Source organism: Thunnus maccoyii, chromosome 20, assembly GCF_910596095.1.
Source record: "Thunnus maccoyii chromosome 20, fThuMac1.1, whole genome shotgun sequence".
Lineage (NCBI taxonomy): Eukaryota > Metazoa > Chordata > Actinopteri > Scombriformes > Scombridae > Thunnus > Thunnus maccoyii.
This window is the reverse complement of record NC_056552.1, coordinates 19,076,701-19,097,675: the sequence shown is the minus strand read 5'-3', so window position 1 is coordinate 19,097,675 and position 20,975 is coordinate 19,076,701. Positions and strand designations below refer to the sequence as shown.

Below are 20,975 nucleotides of genomic sequence, written 5' to 3'. Positions count from 1 at the left end.
ATAGCACTTAACACTGAAGTGATGACAACATAATGGTGAATCATACCACAGTTATTCTTAACCTGCAATGTGAGGAGAAAGTAGATGAAGAATGACACAGGCAGACACCTTACAAATACTATGAATTTATTTTAGATAGCAATTGTCATTTAAATTAATAAGTTATACCAGTTTTATCAGTGCATGGCAGATATCAAGAATTTTGTCAAATGTTAACACTTTCAATCAAACATAGGTTTCCTTTATGAAAATAAATATCCTCGTCTTGGTAGGAAAGTTCAATGATGATGTTTCTGTCCATTGCAGGTCTATATTCTTCACTCGTACTTGCAGTAGTGCTTAAGTGCCTCTGGCAGCGCCAGCCAGTCAATGGCCATCCTGTGGACAATGTGTTTCTGGATGACCTTTCTGCACAATGTCTGCAACGACGAGACTGAAGCAACAGAGAAAGACGAAGACAAAAAGACTGTGGATTAGCAGAAGCCAGTGGAGAGAAATCATGAGGAAATAATGTACAAAAAGTGTCTTGTATAGCTGCATGCACTTTGACACTTACATCCATACTCCACCTGGACAATTCTGACACACTTAGTGGCAGCAAACACGTCCACCACAGCATACAGAGGCTGGATGGTGGGGATCCCCTTTGCAGAAGCTCCCATGTCCTCACCATTGATAACAATGTGCATGTCAGCCAGGTCTTGCCCTTTAGGCACATACAGTACTCCTATGCGGCTGCGTCTGGCTGTGGGAGGTAGTGTGTTTGTCTTATACAAGTCATCCAGAATGTGGCTGAAGCGTCCGGGCCGACTGCGGCCCACCAGCTTGTCTCTGGGGATCCGAACATTGTCAATGTACAAGTGAGAGTCAGTGAAGAAAGTCATTGGTTTGGTGTTGTTGCCTCCTCCTCCTACGTCTCCATCTTCCACCTCCCCCCGCCCGAGCCTCCGACCCCCAGCAAGTGCTCCTTCTCCAGCCTCTTGGCCACCTGCTCCTGCGTCCACCTCCTCTATGACCTTGTTGTGGTTGCGAGTGATTGCGAAGATCCAACTGTCGCCCAGGTCTGTCAGGTCCGGGATGGAATACTCGGGCACCACCTCTAAGCTCCTGGGGTCCCTGGCGGTCAGGCCGACCCGGAGGTGGCCACACCAGCCCAGCTCCTTGTCCTCGATCTCTATGAGAAAAATCTCCCCTGGCTTCAAGGAGTATTTGCTGAAACACACTCCATGAGCAAAGCTCTCCACCCGAGTTGCCTGAGTTCCTGAGTGTTCCAGCTGCACGTTTCTTCCATGGATGGGGTGGAACTCCATGAAATGGTCAGAAAAGCACTCCATTTGAAGTTACGTTTCCACCAGCTGAAGCAGTCACTCTAGTGCAGAGAAAAGTGACTATCAAGAAGAAATTCCCAAACAAAAAACATAACAAAAAGGGACAGACTTACCGAAACTCTCCAATCAGATTGTCTCGCAGTGGTTTCTGATTGTTGGCGGCCAAAATGTGGTCACTATAGAGACACAACTTGCACAGACCCAGGATAGGAGCCTTGCTCGTCCTATCTGTTGGCTACTCAGGGAAGCTTCTGGTAGAGGGCTATTTTTGAACAGCTGCATATGTCAACAGATGGCAAGGTATGTATGTGTGTGTGTGCGCGCGCACTGAGGGGGGATGGCCAACATTCACATGCCCGCAGTCACTCACGTTCACACACACCAGACATGCAGGGGATATTGAAGTGGGGTTAGTGGGAGCAATCAAGCCCCCTGGGCCACAGCGCTCATTTAATTTCACAAACCCGTGCACTGAAGTAATAGCTGCGTAATTATCATAATACCATATGCCAGGGAGATATGTTAAACAGCAGGCCTTTCATAGCTGCACTCTAAATATAGTCCATGCAAATAATATGTGGATTCCATTCTTATGTAAAGCAGCAATTATACTAATATGGCAAGATAGAGAAGTCTGCTGAGATTTATTATGATAACCGAATTACATCATGAAGTGTAATTATATTTAATAAGGTAAAAAAAACACTCTCATTAGATACTTTTTATATTCATTGTATATGAGTAAAAGTAAAGAGTCATGCACACTTTTTCACTTGCTGCTGGTTTAGTTCATATCATTTCAGTCTGAATGGCCTTCATCAGGTATTATTTTTTCAGCAAGTTATATTAATTATACAGCTATATCATGGCTGGTATAGCTGTCATTTGTTACATAACAGGTCTAATATGAAGTTATTTGTCATAAGAAATGATTTCCTCTCCAGTCCGGATACAGAGATCCTTGATCATGATCAAGGCTTTAATAAACATACCAGTGCACTATAAATAATACACCTTCTTATGCTCCATATATCTGGAATAAACTTCCAGAAAACTGCAGGTCTGCTGCAACTCTCAGTTCTTTTAAATCACAGCTGAAGACTTTTCTGTTTGCCTTTTATTAAAACAAATTTGAGGATTAATATCTTACACTGTACTGTAACTTTTATTCTCCTGTTTTATCTGTCTTATTCTATTTTAGTTTCTTTTCATTTCCAATTTAACACCTTTTAATTGTATTTAAATATGTAAAAAATGTCATTTTTATATTGCCTTGTGTTACTTTTATATTCTGTCTTGATGCCTTTTATGCTCTATGTAAAGCACTTTGAATTGTCTTGTTGAAATCTGCTATACAGATAAACTTGCCTTGCCTTATATTATATGAAGTAAAAGAACTGCTTCTCACACATGTAGTCATTACATAATACAGCCAGAGCAACAGTTTCTTCTACTTTTGTGGTTCTCAACCTGGAAATCTCTATAGGATCAGTTGGACTGCATTTGAAAAAGCTGTGCATCATGTATGGTCTTTAATACGTCATTTTGCACCCAGTATATCACATTTCCAATCTACAGTAGATCTAATATATTGTGTGACTTTTTCAAAAAAATCTTTTAATGTAGACATAAAGGTCTGAAAATCTTTGGTAGTATTGTTTGGAAATGTATACATAGCATTTTGAATCTAGATATGACTTGTATGACTTTATAGTGTCTTGTAAACCCATGCAGGCTGGCCACGGTTGTATGCATGACACAATAACAAAAACTACATATAGCACTCTTTAATGTAGAAACACAAGGTTTCCAGAAGAATGAAGTGCAATAAATCATAGGATAAACAGCATAAAGCTGCAAAAACAATGCTTTGTTTAAAAAAAGTATAGACATGAAGATAAATCTACTAAATACTATAATACAAAGACAACAGATAATAAAATAAGAGATAAGAGAGGGTGCCAGAGGAAAAGGGAAACTGAACTGTACATGCATCCTTGTACTGAGTCTTGAGTGAGTATTGACAGTCAGTCATGCAGCCAGCCTTAATGTTTAAGAACACCTCCTCCAGTCAGTGATGGATGGGGGTTATTGTCTCTCACCCCAGTTGCAGCCTGCACACCACTCTGCCCCGTTCTTCATGTTGTCATTTCTAGGGCTTCCAGTGTGTTTTATATAGGCCAAGATGGAGGGAGGGAAAGGGAGAAGAGGAGAATATCATTCTTTCATCCTCTTCTTTCTTTCTTTGTTGTCATGAGAATATTTCAAGATTCTTCTCCTTGCCATCGGACACATTAATAAAGACAGTTTGGAAAAAGTGACATATTTGCACCAGTTTTATCTAATCACCGGTACCATTATGGTCTCAAAATGATGCTGCACTTGAAGTGAGTGCAGCAGAATAGAAAACAATACTATTTAACCTCCAGATTGAACTTTAGCCATCACCGTGTTTTGTACAATTAGAAAGCGTTTACCCTCTGCATATTTGTGTGGTGTGGGTGAGTTTGTGTGTGTGCGTCTGTTGGGGCTGCTAGACTCTTAATCTGGATTATCATGCAGCGCGGCCATGCTTTTTATAATCAGTTTGGTGAGCTGTGATTCTCGGCAGCGCATGACACATCTGGATGCAGGCAGTTGGGTTAAGAGGAGGTGTGTGTGTGTGTGTGTCTGCGTGACAGAGAGAGAGAGAGGGGGAAAGGGAGAGAGAGACAGCGTTCAGACTCCTCCTCACTCCACGGTCCTTGCGCTCACAAATGGAGAGGGATCAGAAGACAACACCGAGCAGCAGGTTTAGTCACATTTCCATGCACAGCATCATTTTACGGGTAAGTGAACAACACTCATCTCCGTTTATGTGCCTATGCTTGCTTGTTTCTTCTCACAGGACATCATCAGCACTGCAGACATTTGTAATCTTATCTGAAAGTGGTCTGCAACATTTTCAACAGCATTCACTTCAACTTCCACTCCTGCTGTCATGTCTGCATGTCACACTTGTCTTGTGGATGTGAGTTGTCCACAAAGAGGAGGAGTGCAGCTCTGAGTGGAGGTGTTATACCAAATTTTGTAACCTGAATTTTATATATCCACTGCTCAAGTTGGGGGCCACTTGCTGTATTTTGTGCATTTGAATTTTATATATATATATATATATATATATATATATACATATATATAAAGACCTCAATTGCTTTTGGATAGTTGTGACAGCAGAAACTGGTTCTTATTAGATTTGTCAGTAGGACATTAACTGTTCAGCCCATCAGACCTTTACGTTCATTATTATCCATGTCGGTTATTTCCGATTAATAAGTTAATAATTTGTCTATAAAATGTCAGAAAGTAATGAAAACTTCCCATCAGAATTTTCTGGAGCCCAAAGTGTCATATTTAGGTTACTTGCTTTATTCAACCAACTGTCCAAAATTCAAATATACTCAGTTTATCATCATAAATAACAAAGAAAAGCAGCAGATTATCAAATTTTAAGCTAAAAGCTAAGCAGCAAATATTTGGCATGTTTTGCTTAAAAAATGATTGTAACAATTGAAACTAATTTTTCTTCAGTGTTGCAGCTGATCTGAGGTCGTTTTCACATAAAACTGAATCAACTGCTTCAAAAAATCTGTACTTTTAGTAAGCACTTTTTATTTTATTGTATTCTGACAATCCTAAACAGTGTATGTTTTGATTTTAAGTGATTATATATAGATGACAGTCTGGATTTGGAGTACTGAGTTTCATCATTTCATATCATGAGAATCACACTAACGGATTTAGATTTTCTTTGTTTACTTCCCCTACAGTTTACAGGATAATTACAGGAAAAAACAACATCAAGTGTCTTTGTAGGGCTTTGTGCCACCACAAGCCTCTTATGAACTTCAATACATCTTGGCATAGACTCTCCCAAGTCTGAAACTCTACTGGAGGAATGAACACAATTCTTCCAAAACATATTAGATCCCTTTGGTGATTTGATGATGAACGTGGAGGGTCCCCCGCAAGTTGGGTTGAAATCTATTTTCAGACTCATCAAACCATTCAGTGACCTCTTGTACCCTGTATGAAAGCATCTGCACTCCTTATGGTTCTGCACTCATTCATTTAGGTTTTGTCTTTAATTTGTCACCCATCTGTATCTGACAGAAGAATAAGATCACTCGTAGCAAAGGGGCTCCGAGGGATTGCAAAGTTACTAACTTCAATCAACACTGTGTCACGGAGACGAGCAAGTACACCCCACCAAATGTTGGTTTAGCCCGTAATCCTGCTGTGTGATTTGTCAGATTTCACAGTTAAACCCTGCATTAATGTTAATCTGAGATTGTTACTGTCCATGTCTGATCAGAGGGTGGCAGACAAACACACACAAACCCCTACACACACACACATTGAGTCACAGACGTGCTGTTAGGTTGATACTTTTGCTGATTGAGAACATAAAGGACTGATCGAACACCACACTGAGAGCAGATGTGTGCTGTGTTTCGTGCTACAGTCATCACATGATCTCTGTATTTCACACTCATCCTCGTGGAACAGTTAACAGCTCTCTTATAATTGTTTTACAAGGATTATCATTTAGCATTACATGCTGCTGGTTAGGGACCCAAATTAGAAGATCAAAAAGGTGACTGATCCTCAAGGTCCTTAAATCAATGAATCAATGCAGATATTGATAAATATACAGTATATACAGTACTTGCATGTATTTATTGACCAAAGGCATCCAAAACATCCTTCTGTTCTTGTCTTCCTTTGCTTGTCCTTGTTAAAACCACATAGTTTTACTCAGCTTTCTGTAGCCTCTGGGGTTGTCACAGCTGAATATGTCCAACAACACAGTTAAACCAAAAACCCAAAGGACAGAAAAAATTTGACCTGCTTGTGGCACAGATGTCAGAGGATCACCAAAGTGGTAATATTTGATCCTGTGGGGAACATGAAAGTGAGTGCAAAATTTCATGGCAATTCATCCAATGGTTGCTGTGACATTTCACTCAAAACCACAAATGTTAACCTCATGGTGTTACCAGAGGAAAGCTCGGGGGATCATCGAAGTCAATAAGATTCATCTTCTTGGCACCATGGATATCTGTACCAAATTAAATGCCAATCCATCCAGAAGTTGTTGCGACATTTCACTCAAAACCAAAAATGCCAGCCTCATTGTGGTAATAGAGGAAAGGTCATGGGATCATTAAAGTCTATAGGATTCATCGTCTACGGACCATGAATGCCTGTACAAAATTTCTTGGCAATGCATCCCATAGTAGTTTCAGTCTAGACCAAAGTGGTGGACTGACAGACCAACATTGCCATCTATAGAGCCATAACACTAATTCACACAAATCATACATAAACTCCTATGAATGAAGTGGAGCTAAATGACTTGTTTATGACATAAAGACTTAAATGGGGTACTATTTTTTGATACTGTAAACCAACAGGTTTTAGTTTCAAGCACTGTCCACAGTAGTTAATGTACCACTGACGACCAAAAAAAATAACATGTTGATTTGGTGAAAATACGTTTTTTATACCCAGTTGCAATGACTGAGAAAAATGCTAATTTGTTGGTGCAGTGACATATAGTAAAAATATCTGGATTTAGTATAAAAAAAATACAGCAGCATCTGGAGTCCATATACAGCAGTTCCCATCTAACATCATAATATGACAACACCAGACTTTCCTGTTAGTGCTCTACAATTAGCTTGGACAAAACATTGTAAGCCCAACAGTAGTTTAGCCAGTCTAATGTGCGTGTGAGTGCATGCTTGTGTGTGTATTTTCTGGCACCCTCCAGCTTCTGGTCCCTCTTCAAACCCCGTGAAAAGGAAGGTTTAATGCCGCCTGCCTGCATGTGTGACTGTGAGGTTTATCTCCCCACCGTCCATTTTGGGTTAGAGCAGATTAATCAGAATCCACCAGCTGCTGTGGAATTGGTTGAAATTGTGCCACACAGCGCTGTACTGTAATGCAGTTACATAAATCAGACCAGTCAGAGGTAGGGTTTAACTTGCATAAAGAGCAGGGCACTTGACTCAGAGAGACAGCAAATAAAAGGGTCCCCACTAGGCCTTTGTGCTGCTTCCCAGCTTGTGTCGTTTGATGCAGAACCGTTGTGTTCTCCCATAAAATGACAGCTTAATAACACATCATGTTGGGTTTTGCTAGTATTCTTTTGTCAAGTCAGAGTATGTGGTGGTCTGTAATCTGTTATGTGAAAACATGCATGCTGCTGGTGCACAAATGGGAGAATGACAGGCAGCATCTTTGAACCCACCTCACTATTCATCCCAGGGGAACTCTTTAAGCAACTTGTGAAGACACCAGAGGGAGGGTTGTGACACTGAAAAACACCAAAAATATCTCCTCATTTTATATGGAATGCCTGCACATTTACTTCAGCTGTAACTAGTCCCTCTACTTAGATTCAATGGATTATATGTACATATCCAATCGGCCTTAAAAAAAACATTAGATCCAAGCCTGAGCTGCCCTAGTTTGTGCAACATTTGGGCTAGAAAGACTGTCTTGTCTATTTTTGCATGCCTCTAAAACTCATTCAGTATATGGAGCGACAGCTATGGGAGAGGTGCTTACTTGGCTCCGATTCAGATTCGCTAGTCCAATACACAGATTCATGTAAATTTCCACCACTCTTCAGAGCTTAACATGACATGCACACATTAATGCGTAATTGGCACCATGTAAGCAGTTTTTGTGACAATGAGGCACAAGCATAGAAAAGATGCCCTTCCTCTCTCTCCATGGCTCATTCCCTGACTGCTTTTATTTGTTCTGCCTCCAAGGTTTAATAATGTAGCTGACCATGTTCTTTATTTATTCCCTTCCAGTGACTCTTACGTGCCTTGGCTGTGCCATGTAAAGTCAAAAATGGCAGAAAATGGAAAAAATGGGGGAAAAGGAAGCGAGGATAAAGGAAGAGGAGTTGGCAGACCTCTCCAGGGTACCCACAGCCCAGCTCGTGACATATCCCCAGTAGGTGCCACCTCGCTTGGGACAATGAGGCATCTCCCACGAGGGATAGTGATCCAGCTGACTGGGACAGAGGGAGAGTGGGACAGCCTGGATGAGAGTGAGCTTATCTTCTCCCTTGATCATGATGAGGACTACCCCTCTATCTCTCTTTCCAAGGAGAGGCAGCTCTCCGTTGAGGATGACAGAGGGTTGCAGTCCCAAGCTTTTCACGTCCCTCTTTCTCCCTCGTCCCCTGACTCCCTTGGGAACTGCTCCGCCATGGGCCCCAGTTTCCTCTCCCCAGGCCCTTCCTCGCCCACCCACCGGCCCCTGGCTAGCCTGGTCAAGTCCCTGTCCACAGAGCTGGAGCTGAAAGAAGGCTCCACTCTCAGACCTAAGCCCCTTCTCAGCCTCGTGAAGTCCATCTCCACGGAGATCTCCCGTTCAGAGCCTGAGGTGTCGCAGTCAAAATCTGACTCTCGCCTCAACCTCCACCTTTGGAAACAGCTGACACAATCTAAAACCCGCAGCAATGGGGACTCTCGTACTGCACCCCCCTCTCCTAGCACACTCTCCCCTAGTGCAGAGGGTCTCAAAGGGGGCTTCTTCAAAATGGAACTAGAGGACACCAGGAGGAAGCTCTCTGAGGCCATGCATGAGCCACTGAGCAGCATGTTCAATAAGATCATGAGAGAGGACAGCACAGGCAGCCCCAAACACCAGTGTAAGACCCAGGGGGCACACCAGGTCAGCTCCAGAGGTTTGGGGCGAGAAAGTAGCACAGATACGGGGGTTTCAGAGTCTCCCATGTGGAGCACTAGGCGAACAGACAATGATATTTTGCCTGTTTTTGATTGGCCTTCAGTGAGGCACCCTGGGGGAAGCCACCATAGTACCTGCCCTGTGCATCACAGCAAACATCACAAGGATGAGGAGCTGGAAATATGCACAGATGGCGACATGATGCAAGTATTTGCAAGCGAGACTCACAGGCAGACGAGGAGAGTCCCTGCAGCACCCCTACTTAGGACCTCTCATCTTCCTCAACCCCCTCATCCTCTGCCACGCATGAGTTTATTCTGTGTGGCAGTGCTTTCCTATGGATACTTCATCCTACCTCTCAGTCCATATTTCTGTGGCCTGGCTCTAGGATTGGCACTGGGCTTCTTGCTAGGACTCTTGCTCATTAGGATGGGTTCCTCCAGGTCTCACTATTCAGCTCCTTCATGCAGACCAGGACAGACTCTATTGGGAGAGGAGATTCTGATAGGCAGCATTGTCTGCACTGAGCCTGACACCCTCAAGGTAAACAGATGAGTCATTGAGGAGATAATTCGCATTGTTGTGAGTTATCTCATCGTCTTATTACCATATTTTCAGCCACTTCTCTCTCACTGCAATATGCACACATTTGTTAACATCCAAATATCTCTCTTGAAGAACACTGAAAGTACTCTTATAGGTGATGTAAAGAATCATCAGACTGTGAATTTAATTCCTTTGTTCCACCCAACCCAAAGGAATAGCTTGACATTTTGGGAAAATGTGCTTATTTGCATTCTGGTGGAGTGTTATTATAGATGAGAAGATCGATACCACTCTCATGTCTGTCCTTTAAATATAAAGTTATAGCCAGCAGTCCGTTAGTTTAGCTTATTAACACACTTCAATGGTCATCACAAAATGGTCAGGTTAGGATCTGGAAAATAGCAACATTTGAATATAAATACGTTTAACCAACCAATATTTCTCCAATTCAGTCATTCTCTTGAGAGTGGTACAAGAGAACTTTTCCAGAAATTGCCTTTTCAGTGAAAAAAGGTTCAAAACAAATTGAAATTCAATACCTTTCTGGCCGTGCCACAATAACATAATTTGAGGCTACTATGAGTAGCAGCCTTTCCAAAAAAGCGCAAGTGCAAAAACTCATTAGAAAACCTACTTAGTGAAACTATCAAAGATGTTTAAAAGCTCCTCAGTAAAAGAGTCCATATAATTAGTTTTCATCTGTTCATTTGTTGTAAAAAAGCATTAAGTCAAAGAATCACTTCAGCACCTCTGCTGACTTCCTTGTTCCCACAGATTAAAGCCTCTGAAAGTGGCATGCATAAGGTTGCAAGAATGCAATTAAAGTCTTCAATAATAAAAACTGCTGGAGCTGCACTGATAATTACTGTTCTTCTCCTGGCTGAGCTTGACACAGGGCAACTGGATAGGACAGCTACCACCTAGACAGTTCCAGTCAGTTCCAGAGGCAATTAGTGGCAGATACGTGCAGGAAGAAGCTATAATTTGTCAGAGCGTGAGGCAGGTGGGGGCTGGAGAATGGTGATGGCTGGAAGAGGGGGTTTACTTTCTCTGTGTTGAGATAATTCCCATTAGTTTGGTCATTAGCAGTTTGGTGTCAGTCTGAAGCCTGAGGTGTTTTTAGAGGTCGTCTGGTGATCAGATGACAGAATGAAAACAGTTATGGGGTTTGATAATGGGCACACTTCTAAGATGAGGGCAGAGGCTGACACTTGTATTAATGAAATTCAAATCTAATTTGTATGTATAACACATTGTTCACTAGTTAGTTGGAGCATTACGAAGGACAATCAGGCTTTTAACAGGGATCGTACGACAGCATTCAGCACACACACACAGGTGTCCTAATGAACATTTTTCAGTATTTCAGACTGAGTAAAGTTTTATCCCCAAACTTAATTTTTCAACTTCATTTTAAAGCCAGAAAATCAACACTTATTGTGCTTTTTTTCTTTCAGAATTACTGAGTCGTGTTAAAGCATCTGAATTTTTGGGTTGCATTGATCTTACATAAGGAATAGTTTGATATTTTAGGAAATTTGCTTTCTTGCGAGAAAACAAGAGTAGGCTGAGAATATTGATACTACTCTCATGTTTGTATTTTAAGCATGCCACTAAGCATGATTAGCTTAGCTTAGCATAAAGACTGAAAACAGAGGGAAACCTAGCCTGTCTCTGTCCAAAGGTAATGAAATCCACCTACCAGTACCTCTAGAGATCACTAATTAACACGTTATATACATTACATGATGGAACTATTTCCCAAAATGATGTATTATTCCAATTTAATTTCTTGGCCAATACAGTAAAGTTGAGTGTATAGTGTGTATGAAGCTGAGGGGTTGATTTGTTCTGAGTTCAGTTTACATGGATTGTCTGAAACTGTTCATGTTAAAAATCAGTTATCCACAGAGGTGAATTTAATATGTTTGATAGTTTGGAGCAACCTCCCTAGAACTACCAGCTCTGTTATTGAAGAAACCCACTAGACACACAAGAAATCCACTTTTATGCTGATTGCAAACACAGTAGCATGATTTTCAAGATTGGAACATTTCAAGATCAAGCGTTTATTACTCACTTGAAAAAGCACTGGCATAGTGTTAATTTAAATTAACACTTACCTACTGCCTTTCCAGGGCTGGATGAATGAGATGCATGATTACGACCCAGAAACCTACCATCCAGCGCTGACTCATTCCGTGTTTGCCTCCCTGGAGGGCTCCTGTCTCCGCCTGGACTACCCACGTACAAACATCAACCGCAGGGCCACGTACGACGAGAGAATTCATGAGGCAACCTTCGTCAAGTCACGTTCCTTTCAGCTTGCAAAGAGCAAAGTATGATTACAGCCTAAATGTATGTAGGGGATATTTGTACTGTATCTGAGAATGTTTGATTTATAATGGGATATACAAAGCTAAGTAAAAACTTGATGTTATATCAGCATGCTAACATTTACTAATTAGCACTAAACACGGCACAAAGTACAGTTCAGGCTGATGGGAATGTCTTTAATTTTGTAGCTATTTGGTCATATACTAAAGTATTGGACAAAGTATCGTACCTCATGATGGCGTTAGATGAAAAGTCAGTGGATCACCTAAGTTTCTGAGGGGGACATGAATATAGTAATCCATCCAAAAGTTGTTGAGACATTTCCTTCAGGGGATCATCAAAGTCAGTAGGATACATCTGGGGACCATGACCACGACAGTCCATCCAATAGATGTTGAGATATTTCAGTCTGGATCAAAATGGTCGACCGACCTGACATTGCTATCCCTAGAGCTGTGCCGTTAGCATGGATGTAAATCTGAATGCATAAGATTAATGCATTGACGCTAGAGTGACATTTACATTTAGTACAATGTCTGAAATAGCTTGTAATGTCTGAGAGAAAGTAGACAAATGTGGAAAAAAGCCTATTTGAAATAAAGGTCAGTTTGTAAGAAAAAGTAAAATCAACTTCAAAAGTAGGTTACTCTCTTCAGCATTAATTAATAGTTCATAAATGGGATGTGTGACTGTACTGCCCATTTAACAGTTATCTCTCTGCGACTGCTCCCAAAGGTTCTCCTGCTGCCATCTGTGTTGGCTCGGAAGAGACTGTGGAACCCAAAATATCCCATCTGCATCCAACTGGCCGGGGAAACTAACCCCCAGGAGGAGGATGGAGGAATATCGGAGGATAGTCAGGAAGTGGAACCAGGGGCAGAACCAGCAAATCCAAGACAAAGTTCTTCTAAACCTGTCAATGACCCTCCCACCACTCTTTACCTCTTCGGACGCACAGGGAGAGAGAAGGAGGAGTGGTTTCGCCACTTCCTGTTTGCATCCACAGCCACAGAGAGAGAAAAAGAGACAGACAAACAGAGGCCTGGCAGATGTGTGTCCAGATCGGGTATGAGAAACGTAAATAATGCATTAGTGAAGAGAAGGCCTTCAGATAAGGCATCTATACAAATGCTGTATATGTGTGGATTATGGATTACATGCTCCAATTCTTTTCATTTCAATGCCAATCCCTTTCAAGGGAACACACAGATCTCATAGTTGTTTGGTGACTAGACAGGGCAAAGGCATCAGGAAAAAAATCTGTTAGAAGCACCAGCTTTGTGTTTACTGTATTTTGGAGAAAATAATGGGGTTGAAAGAGCAAATATATTACTCATTAGCTTTTTATTTTCTAATACAAATCATATCATGTCATATGTCATACTTACAAAACAGTTGTATTGCACTCTTGCTACCTGCTGGTAAAATATGAAGGAGAAAAAGCATTGGTTTAGGGATTTAAAGGAATAGTAGATGTTTACAGGAAACATTCTTTATAGCTTTTCAAGAATTAAATGAAAAGATTAATAAGGTTTGGAGCTGGAGCCAGCAGCAAGTTAGTTTAGCATCGCATAAAGACAAGAAACAGGGGGAACCAGCTAGTCTGGCTCTGTCCAAAAGTAGCAGATTCTTACAATATTTCCTGGCCAGGCACAGTGACTTCCTGGAGTCTTGTCATCAGGTAACTAGCTGAGACTCCAGGAAGTCACTGCACCTGGTCAAGAAATAGTTCCACACATAATCCCATGTTTTTGTGCAGAATAAACAAACAAGACACAGTATGTTAATTAGTGAGCTTCCGAGGTGCTGGTTGGTGGATTTGTTACCTTTGGACAGAACAAGGCTAGCTGTGTAGCCTTGTTTCCAGTTTTTATGCTAAGCTAAGCTAACTGGTTGCTTACTGTTCATTGAAATATTTACTTTATATTTGCTTCATATTTACTGTACAGACATGAGAGTGGTATCTTCTCATCTAACTCTCAGCAGGAAAGTGAATAAGTGCATTTCTCAAAATTCCTTAAAGTGGTTGTAATTACATTTCTATTCAAATATTTTTTACATTGCATCCTCAAGAATTTCTTTGCATTCTTTCTTGCTTTTAAAAACCATGGTAGTTACATTTTCTGTGAATGATTGTTGTAAACAAAAGGCAATGATGTCCAAAACCTTCCTGCCATGAACATTATCTTAACCAAGTAGGTAAAGGTTGCCTGTTTTCCCCCAGGTGACCCAGCACTGGCGCAGAGCGTTAGTGGCCAAGGCAATGTCCCAAGCAGCAGAGGCTCCAGTAGGGTAGGAAGCAGTGATGACGATGCACCCTCCACACCTCCAATCCCCTCAATCCCTGCAGCTCATGTCAATCAGACCACCGGTAGCACCAGGGGCCTTTCACTGCTAGACTACCCCGGCTACATGGCTCGTCTCCTGGCCGCCGAGGAACTGACCCCACTCCCCAGCCCTGGAGCCAGCAGCACAGAGACAAGCCCCACCATCAAAGGAAATGTAAGTCATGCTCGCCAATAAAATTAAGTGAAGAAAATCAAGTGAAGCTGAAGGAACATTCCAGAGCTGGACAGTAACATATCATGTACTGAGAGTAAAGACTGACACAGTGAAATAGCAATAACCAGTAGGTATAAAATGGAATTAGTTACAAACAATTTTACTAAAATGGGTCAAAAAAGTCTCCTGGAATTAGCCAAAATATACTAGAGAATATACTTGAGAGGATACTGAATGAAATGTCAAACTGATTCAAGTTGTTCATGTGAAATCTACTTCTAGTTCTACTCTTCTTCTTCTATCTGTAGCTCAAAATTGTTCCAATCCTGCTGTTTTGCTGTCCTTGCTCAGCCCTGACTCGGGTGTCTTTTCTATAGTGTACCTGTGATGAAGCAGAGTACCTTGGGAAGAGCCAGACTGTGTGGGCTAACGCTGTAATCGGTCGAATCTTCTGGGACTTCCTCCGAGAGAAGTACTGGGCCGATGCCGTTTCCCACAAGATCCAGAAGAAGCTCAGCAAAATCAGAGTGCGAGCAGTTTCAGTGAAAGTTACCGTGGCAATTTAAATTCACAGAAAAAGTTAACTTTTAATGTGTTACACTTTATATAATTTTAAGACTATTTCTGATATGGTATACCCTTTACAGCTGCCTTACTTTATGAATGAGCTGACTCTGACGGAGTTGGATATGGGCTGCTCTATGCCGCAAATCACCACTACCTCCAGACCAGAGGTTAACCACAGAGGTGAGCACAGACACATCATGGACACACCAATATGCAAACGCATCCACAGGTACTGACACACACACAGTATCAAGAGATGAGTGAGAAGATGACCTGTCACTTGTGTGATTACAGCTGAGCACGGCAGAGCATTAGATCAGACGTTGTTATCCTGTTGTAATCTTGCAGAGCTGGGGAGCCATTACGCCACGACCTTCAACATTTAGAGCATATTGGCTTGTGTGTGTGTGTGTGTGTGTTAAAATCAGGCAATCTGGCAGCCAACACTCCTAATGACGAGGGGAGTATAAGTGTGTCAGCCAAGCGGCAACAACCACTGCTTAGAATTAAAGCCAATGCGGAAGTCCCTTAAAGCGCAGTACCACTAATGGTCACTAGTTGCTGGCTCCAAAAAATCCCTTGCTCCAATAGAATCACATTCATAAAGCGTCAACTTTTCTCATGAAATATTAAGTCAATACATTTTTTCAACAAGTCATTATGGTCTCAATCTCTAAATTCAGGCCCTCCAGTAAGTGTGCTAGTGGTCATTTAGGAAATTATTTCTCTGTTAATAAGATATAAAGATGAATAAAAGCTTTGATGTCTGTCATGTAGGCATTGATTGACAGCTGTGATGGACTGTTCCCTGGTTCCGAGACTCACAATGAGTCGGAATATTGTTGCAATATTTCAGTAAGTTTAATGTTATTTGATACCTGCCATGTTAGTTAGCTAATGTTAGTACAAGTCTGCTCAGTGTTCCCAGTAAGTTAGCATTAGCTGTGGCCCGAGGTAGCGAGACAGAGTGTGACAGGCTCTAAATGGAAAAGAAGGTACTGACTGTCAGCAGCAACTCTGGGCTTCAAACTGGCTCCAATGCAAACATGACACACATCTTTCAACTTCCATCTTCCATACAGGCTACGGTGTCAGCATGTGTGTGACCTCATGATTTTTTATGTCTCTCCACCCACTTTACTGTTACACTGCCCGTCAACAAATTATCCTGTTTTCAGCTTGTCCTGTTTTTTCCTGCTCTGTTCGCAAGCGTCAGCCCCTAAGGGAGATTTACAATCTGTTGTAATTTATTATGAATTATCAAGGTTTAATAATCACAGTGAAAGCTGTTTAATCTGTCTACTGAGCAGTGTGTGTCCAGATTAGGCTGTGTGTATGACCTTTGTCTTAATTTGGGTAGTCTGGTGCTGACCTCTTTGTGCTGCTCCCTGCAGGCCTGTGGATAGGTCTGCAGCTGGTCTACACCGGTGCCCTGCAGATGACCCTACAGACCAAGTTCAACCTGTCTAAACTGGGCAAAGAAGGCAGCCAGGACATGGACTGTATGACTGACACTGCTAGCTCACGGTTAGTAACAATGCAAACAACCCACTTTTATGTTTTTATCTCTTTTCTAAATCAATAAAGTCAGACTGAAATTAAATATTCTTTTTTGTCTACTACAGCAAACATATCTGCTCTGTAAATCACTTGTCCTGTGCTCTCCTTTGAGACAAAAATCTGAAACCATTATATTTTAAATTCTGTGATTACATGATGGTGCCCCCTAGTTTTGCATTATTTCGATAAAATACCATACCATAGCTAGAGTCCTTATTTTGATACAGCAAATCAAATTTTGCATAAAGCAATAATGTGTCGTTCTACCATAGGCAGAGCAGATGGTCACACTGAGCCTGATAGCATCCTGCTATACAATGCTTTGAGCTAACTCCAGTGCAGTGCATCTTTTATGTTAAAAACTGTACACTGTCCCAATAAATAAATACAATCTAATGTCAATCAAACAAACCTCTGACACACCCCCACAACTGGCTGAGACAAAAAGGAGCATTTCTGATATTTTTCCAAAGACCTTATTTGTTCATTCCAATAATCCAAAAAACTTTTAAAAGCCATGTTGACATTATTTTTGAAGAGGGATGACTAGATGTGACTTCAGTTGGAAATCAGTAAATTCAGTAAGCTCAATAAATAGTTAGCACTAATCACCAGATTTATCTGTTGTCCAAAAACTATTTAGCACACATCAGTTAGTCACACACATTGCACTGGTGACATGTTCCTTCATTACCATAAACACAGCATTAGGTACACAGGTAACATTAGGCTCATATCTGTATTAGAGGCAGGAGTGAAAGCAGAAATAGTAGTATTATCCTTTTTATCGTTTTTATAGTCTTACACACAAATTCACACCTACACATTTCACTATCTCTCTTAATCCCTACAGTCTCTGATCTACAAAACAGAGCCTCACATCATATTGATTAGCACAGACCTGCCTGCCTGTCACAGACCCCCACTGGTAGGGATTAAAGTCCAGGCAAAGCGTTATATTAGCTGTCTTTGTGGTGCACCAAAAGCTGTACACCCATGCATAAAACTGTGTTTGTAAACCTTTTTCCTGCCACTGAGACACAGATTGTCTCATATGTAATATATCTATCAGTCCATGGAGGTGTCAATTAGGGTTCAAATCTGCATTGTTAAATTGAACCTTTTTAATGCCAAAAATGCATCCAACCATGCAGGCCTATCCTCAGCGTGTTGGCAGACAGTGATGAGGAGTCCTCCAGTGCTGGTTCATCTGATGAGGAAGAGCTGCTCCTCTCTGAGCCTCAGGGGCCGGTGGGGGAGAAGGGATCCACACCAGCGACTGAAGGGTAAATGCTAATACTGTATGAATTGAATTTCATATGATGCCAAAGTAAGATTTTGAATTAAGTCAAAATACCTATAAATAAAAAACAGCTGCGTAAAAAACAGCAGAAAGTGTGACTTCTACCCTTCTGTCTTGTGCATGCTAATTTTTCTAGTGCAAACAAAATAAACTGTGCTGACATTACACTCCAGATGGCTGCCACTTTCATTTCAGACTCTCATCTCTACTTAGATTTGGACTTCTTTTTTGAGCATCTGAATGCTAATTCTACTCACAAATGCAGGATCAAAACACTGTCTCTCCTCTCCTCTAATCTTCTCTCACAGCACAGGGGGTGGGAAGACTGGAAGGAAGATTTTGAGATTTGTGGACAAAATCGCTAAATCCAAGTATTTCCAGAAGGCGACGGAGAACGAGTTCATTAAGAAGAAGTTTGAGGAGATGTCAAACACGCCCTTACTGCTCACTGTAGAGGTTCAAGAGCTGTCAGGGACGCTGGTTGTCAACATCCCACCCCCCCCAACAGACAGGATATGGTAGGAAAAAAATGCAGCGGCTTCCAAGGACATACTATAATACAGCTGAAACCGTGTCTACCAAAGTAGGTTGAGGCAGGGCTGATCTTTCAGTATGAGATGGATGATGTATTTCCAACGCACACATGCACAAAAACAGAAGACCTTTAAAAAATGTAAAACTGGTAAATTTAAGAAGTGCTTAGGCTTTGTAATAACATTAGTTGATAGGATACCAAGAATAAAAATGCTGGATTTAGAGTCAAATTAATACACCAAAAATAAAAATAAAGATTTTAACACCAAAAATGTAATTTAATTACATTTAATCTCTTTTTTTTTTTTTTTTTTTTAAATCCTACTACTATGCAAATTATGAAAATAATAGATAATATAAAACATAATAATTGTGCTTTTTGTTTGTCTGATTTTGACTGTGTCCTCCTGCATTTCCATTACAACAATATTCATTTCCAATTCATTTTTCTGAAACATTCAAACTGTTGTCTGATTTATGCAGGATTGTGTACATTTTTGATATAATACCTCTTTTTACACTGTCTTTGTTAAATGCAATGAACATGTGTTTCTGAAGATAATGTTGTAATTGTGAAACAGAAGTCATTGCCAATTGAAATTTTTTGGAAAGAATTTGTCCGTCAGATACTTATTCTATGTTTAATAGCTCCTTGTTTGCCTATTTTTAAAAACCCAAATCAACATTAGATGGTACAAATTCCAGATTTGTTGCTTTTTTAGTGGCTTTGGGTGTCGAAATGGAGAATTTTTAGCTTCTTCCTTAATTCAGACTGTACAGAATATAACTTAAAGGATTATCTATTTCCTTCTGTTATACCTCATGCCATGAATGTGCTGCAACTTGAGAAACAATGCTAACTCAAAAACACAAACAAGCAGCATGTTGTGTTTGTGATTCTCTGTGATGTGACTCATTCTCACACCTCATCTCCTGCCAAAAGAACATTTATTTATTCTACCAATTATTTTTTGTGGAGTACTGAGAGTGTTTCATGCACTGAGACAAAATGAGACTGAAACATGGATGATTAGGTCTGAATATCTGTGTGATACATTTGGTCTAAATGTTAGTATTTCATCTGTAGGTACAGTTTCTGTGTGCCACCCAAGCTGGATCTACACGTGCGTCCCAAACTAGGAGAGAGGGAGGTGACTTTATGTCATGTGACCGAATGGATCGAAAAGAAACTGCAGGATGAGTTCCAAGTAAAAAAAAAAATACAGCCACTATTTCTTGCCTCCTCTCAGCAATACAAGAAATATCACAATCATGTTTTCTTTCTCCAGAAAGTGTTTGTGCTGCCAAACATGGATGACATCTACCTACCCCTGATGCACTCTGGGGTGGACAGCCCTCAAGCATCCCAGCATCGGTCCCGAAGCTCCTCCGCAGAGTCCATTGAGAGGATCCCACCTGAGATCTCTGAGGCAGAGTCTGACTAGTGCCTCGCTGTTTACTGTTAGTGGAAAGATAACCTAAAATGCAAAATGGATTAATCACACTATACAGCATATTCACAGTGTTTGTGTCTCCAGAGCAGCGCTGTCTATAGGAAATGTGTGTAACTAAAACTTAACCTGCAGCTGGGATTCATAAAAAAGGCAAAAACAAAATGAGAATCACCAAACAGAATATAAAGTTACAGTTGCCTACATGGACTCCAGTAGCTCTTAGGCAGACTTACTAACCCTTGTGTTTATGTCTGGACTAGGAGTTTCTGACATGCTGTGTTGTAGGTGTTTGGGTAGCTGGTGGGTATGTCTGATGTTTGTTTTTACCATCTAAAAGGATGAACTTAATTATGTGGTATATTCGGAGTGACATGCTGTCTGCTACCTTCTACAAGTGATACCTTTTTGCAAACGTTTACATGTGAATGATCCCTATGAGATTATACTGTATATCTATATACAGTATGTATTTATTTGCTGCTTTGATGTTTACAGCTCAATGTTACTTTGGATATCAGATGATGGAGATTATTAAATAAAAGCTGGAAAAACATTTCACATCTGTTTTATTCTCTCAAATGTCTGTGCACATAGTAAATATAAAACTCCGATGGGGCAGCACATAGAAAATACATACTGCAAATCTCTTGCATATATAAGACTGCAAAAATAACAAGTTCATGAATATTTTTCAGTTCCTGCACACACTGTACTTAAATTAACTCACGCGCAGCCCTTTTGTGGATCTCTCTTTTATGTTCAGTGATTTATTCATATAGTAAATCCCCAAAATGCTTAATTACTACCAACAAAGTAGCTGGAGTTTTATTGGAGGTAAAATTCCAATAAACTACACAGAAAGTGGCTTTAGCTGCGGTCAAAAATTGGTCACAACAGGGAGGTTTCAATTCAACATGGCTATATGCTTCAGTGTGGTGGTGGAAAAAATTGATTCATGTAAAATCTGAAAAGTAACTACAGCCATCAGTTCAATTAGCAGAGACCAATTGGAAGTTTATTACAATATTTATTGATGCTAGTGACAGAAAGATTTTTGGCAATTAGACTCCGATCGATGTGAAGCATCTT

General features: G+C 40.8%; 2 protein-coding genes across 3 annotated transcripts; one reads left to right on the top strand and one right to left on the bottom strand.

Moving 5' to 3' along the window:
- Positions 1-165: 165 nt before the first annotated feature.
- Positions 166-2,221, bottom strand: neurl2 (neuralized E3 ubiquitin protein ligase 2). Of its 2 annotated transcripts, XM_042398517.1 has the most exons (3): positions 1,442-2,221; positions 557-1,369; positions 166-433 (listed from the first exon to the last, which is right to left on the bottom strand). In XM_042398517.1, exons 2-3 carry the CDS (start codon positions 1,332-1,334, stop codon positions 318-320), a joined length of 894 nt encoding a protein of 297 aa, XP_042254451.1. In that variant the 5' UTR covers positions 1,335-1,369; positions 1,442-2,221; the 3' UTR covers positions 166-317. The 2 variants fall into 2 exon arrangements, with proteins under 2 accessions (XP_042254451.1, XP_042254452.1); XM_042398518.1 differs by having other exon boundaries at positions 557-2,221.
- Positions 1,548-20,407, top strand: tex2l (testis expressed 2, like). Its single transcript, XM_042398516.1, has 13 exons — positions 1,548-1,628; positions 4,010-4,156; positions 8,198-9,626; positions 11,768-11,968; positions 12,702-13,032; positions 14,191-14,468; positions 14,846-14,995; positions 15,116-15,215; positions 16,430-16,562; positions 17,750-17,881; positions 18,207-18,416; positions 19,520-19,640; positions 19,722-20,407. Exons 1-13 carry the CDS (start codon positions 1,621-1,623, stop codon positions 19,875-19,877), a joined length of 3,396 nt encoding a protein of 1,131 aa, XP_042254450.1. The 5' UTR covers positions 1,548-1,620; the 3' UTR covers positions 19,878-20,407.
- Positions 20,408-20,975: the final 568 nt, after the last annotated feature.

Coding starts and splice junctions, on each gene's coding strand:
- tex2l (XM_042398516.1), top strand. Junction 11,969..12,701: donor TTCAGCTTGCAAAGAGCAAA/GTATGATTACAG, acceptor CTGCTCCCAAAG/GTTCTCCTGCTGCCATCTGT. Junction 15,216..16,429: donor ACCAGAGGTTAACCACAGAG/GTGAGCACAGAC, acceptor TGCTCCCTGCAG/GCCTGTGGATAGGTCTGCAG.
- neurl2 (XM_042398518.1), bottom strand. CDS start 1,334: ATGGAGTGCTTTTCTGACCATTTCATGGAGTTCCACCCCATCCATGGA. Junction 434..556: donor TGTCCAGGTGGAGTATGGAT/GTAAGTGTCAAA, acceptor CTGTTGCTTCAG/TCTCGTCGTTGCAGACATTG.